At 53.7% G+C, this 2,684-nt stretch overlaps 1 protein-coding gene across 14 annotated transcripts in view; it reads right to left on the bottom strand.

Annotated features, from left to right (window-relative positions):
* Positions 1–2,678, bottom strand: part of Proca1 (protein interacting with cyclin A1) — a 9,648-nt gene extending 6,970 nt beyond the window's left edge. For 3 of the 14 annotated variants that reach the window (XM_005402725.2, XM_005402736.2, XM_013503392.1), the window contains exon 1: positions 1,839–2,071. In XM_005402725.2, coding sequence (XP_005402782.1) covers positions 1,839–1,851 — 13 coding nt within the window. In that variant the 5' untranslated portion in view covers positions 1,852–2,071. Of the gene's footprint in view, positions 1–1,838; positions 2,330–2,467 lie in introns of those variants that run through there. The other 11 variants (XM_005402726.1, XM_005402731.1, XM_013503395.1 and 8 more) reach the window with 7 other exon arrangements.
* Positions 2,679–2,684: the final 6 nt, after the last annotated feature.

The raw sequence follows: 2,684 nt of genomic DNA, 5'->3' as shown, positions 1-2,684 counted from the left end.
ACTAAAGAAAGGTCTCACTTATTTATTTTTAATATTTATTTAGTTTTCCACTACTAGCAGTTGGATACAGGGCCTTCACACTGGGCTATATTCTCAGCCCTTTTAAAATTTTTTTTATTTTGAGACAAGTTCTCAATTGGTAAATTGCCTGAGCTAGGATGGAAGTTCAATCTGCCTATCTCGGCCTCCCAGGTTACAGGTGTGTGGCATCTCAGGTTATTTATTTGCAGTGCTAGAGACTGGACCTATTTCCTTGATCCTCCTGCCTCAGCCTCCTGAGTGCTGGGATTACAGGCATGCACCACCACACCCAGCTCAAATTCCTTTTTAATAGCATCCCACTGCCTTCAGGATGAAGTTCAGATTCCTAATCATGACACACCAGGCTCCCTAGGAAACAGACCCAGGTGCCTTCCTCAGTTGTCAGTTCCTCCTACCTTACATCCATCCCTCCCTCCCACCCCTCATTCTTCCATTTCTTCTTTCCTGCCTGCCACTCTCAAGATACACCAAAACATCTTCCAGAGAACAATGCTATCCCAGTAGAAAAGATCATCTGTGTCAAACTAAGTGTGGTGGCCCACACCTGTAATCCTAGCACTTGGGAGGCTGAGGCAGGAGGATCACTGAGAGTTTGAGGCCAGCCTGGCTACGTAGTGAGTTCAAGGCCAGCCTGAACTACATAGTGAGACCCTGTCTCAAAACAAACAAAAATCATGTGTCTTGACCCTTTTCACCTGCTGCCATAGTACCTGGAACTTGTGACAGGTACTTATAGCTCCTTGAGGGGAAAACATTATTTCATCTGCCTCTGTATCCACAGAGCCACGGAAAGCCACGGAAAGTGCTCAGTAAATGTCGGTTATTTGAATGAATACATAAACAGAACAGACTAAACCTCTATTGGATCCACAAAGAGGTACTGGAGATTCTGTCCAAGGGGTTCAAACTTCAGGGCACTGGGGAGAGGGGTAAGGGGATTTTGCTGCAGATTGAACCCAGGGCTTCACCCATGTTAGGCAAGCATTCTACTACTGCGGCAAAGGTAACTGACTCAGGGTGCACAACTTCGCATCACCAAGTGCTGCACTGCACTCCTTTAAATTCTATGGATGAGGACACAGAGACTCAGAGGGGATAAGTAATTTGCCCAGAAATAGGTTGACAGCAGGAGGAGGATTCAAACCCAGGTCTTCCTGGCTTCATACCCTGTACACTTTCAGCCCTATTTACTGTTGGCTGGAGAGATACACGTAAGTAAGTATAAAGGGTTACTTTATGCCATGCGTGCCACAGCCAAGTCTTAAAATCACACTCACCTCCCTATCCAAAACTTACCCTTCCGGCTGTCATCTCCCACACCAGCTTTCCAACTCCAACACTTAGTTCCTCACCCTCTCAATCCTAACCCCATATCCTCCCTTATGCTGCCTGGACCCTAAGGCCATAAGGAAAGCACCCGAGGCTGGGTCTGGACTGAAATTCTGCTCTCACTCCACGGGCTCTGCTCACTCCGTCACCATGAAGGTGGTCCTAGGCAGAGTCGGCGCCTATTTTCCACTCACTCACTCCCAAGAGACCCTGACAGCCACCAGCTTTCGTGGAAGGTAGGGAGAAAGGCCGACGGAAAGAGGGACTAACTCTCCTCAGCTCTGAGAAAAACAGCCTACCCTTTAGTTCCAGAGAGAACAAAGGAGTGCTCTGACTGCAGCAGCAGTGCCACAAGGGACTTCACTAGGAATGCGGGGGGTGCGGTTAATATCTTGAAAGGAAGGCAGGGCTTGTGGAACCTTTGGTGCAGCATTAAGCCCAAGGCAGAAGCCTAACTCAAAACTCACAAGTGATGCTCATCAGTACAGAATTCTCCCTGTCAGCGGCGGGCCGAGCTCCGCAGCCCTGGAAGCTGCGGGTACCAGAGCTGCGGAAGTGGGGAGGAGAAGGGGAGGACGGGAAGAAGGGAAAAAACTAGGAAAGGAAGGAGGGAATAGGACAGTGTAAAGGATGGCAGCGCGCCCTCGTCTCCTTGGACACGCCTCCTGGTCCCGCCCCCAGCCGGACAGATTGTGACGTCACTCGTGGAACCCCCAACCCCCACCCCCCTGAAGTCTGCCCATCCTGGAGGTCAATGGAACTGCCCGCCCCGAGCCCCGGCGCCTGGGTGGCAGTGGGCCATGGGCTTCAGCCAAGCCCACAGTCCCAAACTGGCGGTCTGAGCCTGCGGCTGCGAACAGGACTGAGAAGCCTCTTAGCCCGGCAAACCGGAGCTGCAGCTCTGGCTCCGGCCGACTGCTCCAGACTTTAGCCCTCCACGGGCTCAGGACCCCTCCTCTGTCATTGGCCCCCGGTTCACGAGAGCCCGCCCCCAGACCAGCGCGGGGCCCCGCCTCCGTCGTCAGGGCCCGCCCCCCTGCTTCACTGCCCCCGCCGGCCCCGGCCGAGCGCAGCCCGCTGCTCCGCTCGTCCTCACCGCAGCGCGCCCTCTCGTCCCAGGTGCCGGCCTCGAGCCCAGTGTTTTCCTCAGTCCACCGTTCAATCGTTACTGTTGTCCTGACCCACATCGTTGTCAGCTCAGTTCTTCCGCAGGACTCTTCCTCGCGCAGTCCAACCTCGAACCCAGCTCGGAACTCAGTCTCGGCGGTGCCCCAGACAGGCCCCTACCTCCGCCTCATCCTTGCCCACCTCCC

The sequence above is a fragment of the Chinchilla lanigera genome, unplaced genomic scaffold, assembly GCF_000276665.1.
Source record: "Chinchilla lanigera isolate Chin_1 unplaced genomic scaffold, ChiLan1.0 scaffold00080, whole genome shotgun sequence".
Taxonomy (NCBI): Eukaryota; Metazoa; Chordata; class Mammalia; order Rodentia; family Chinchillidae; genus Chinchilla; species Chinchilla lanigera.
The sequence above is the reverse complement of the archived record's forward strand: the minus strand, read 5'-3'. Positions and strand labels throughout refer to the sequence as shown.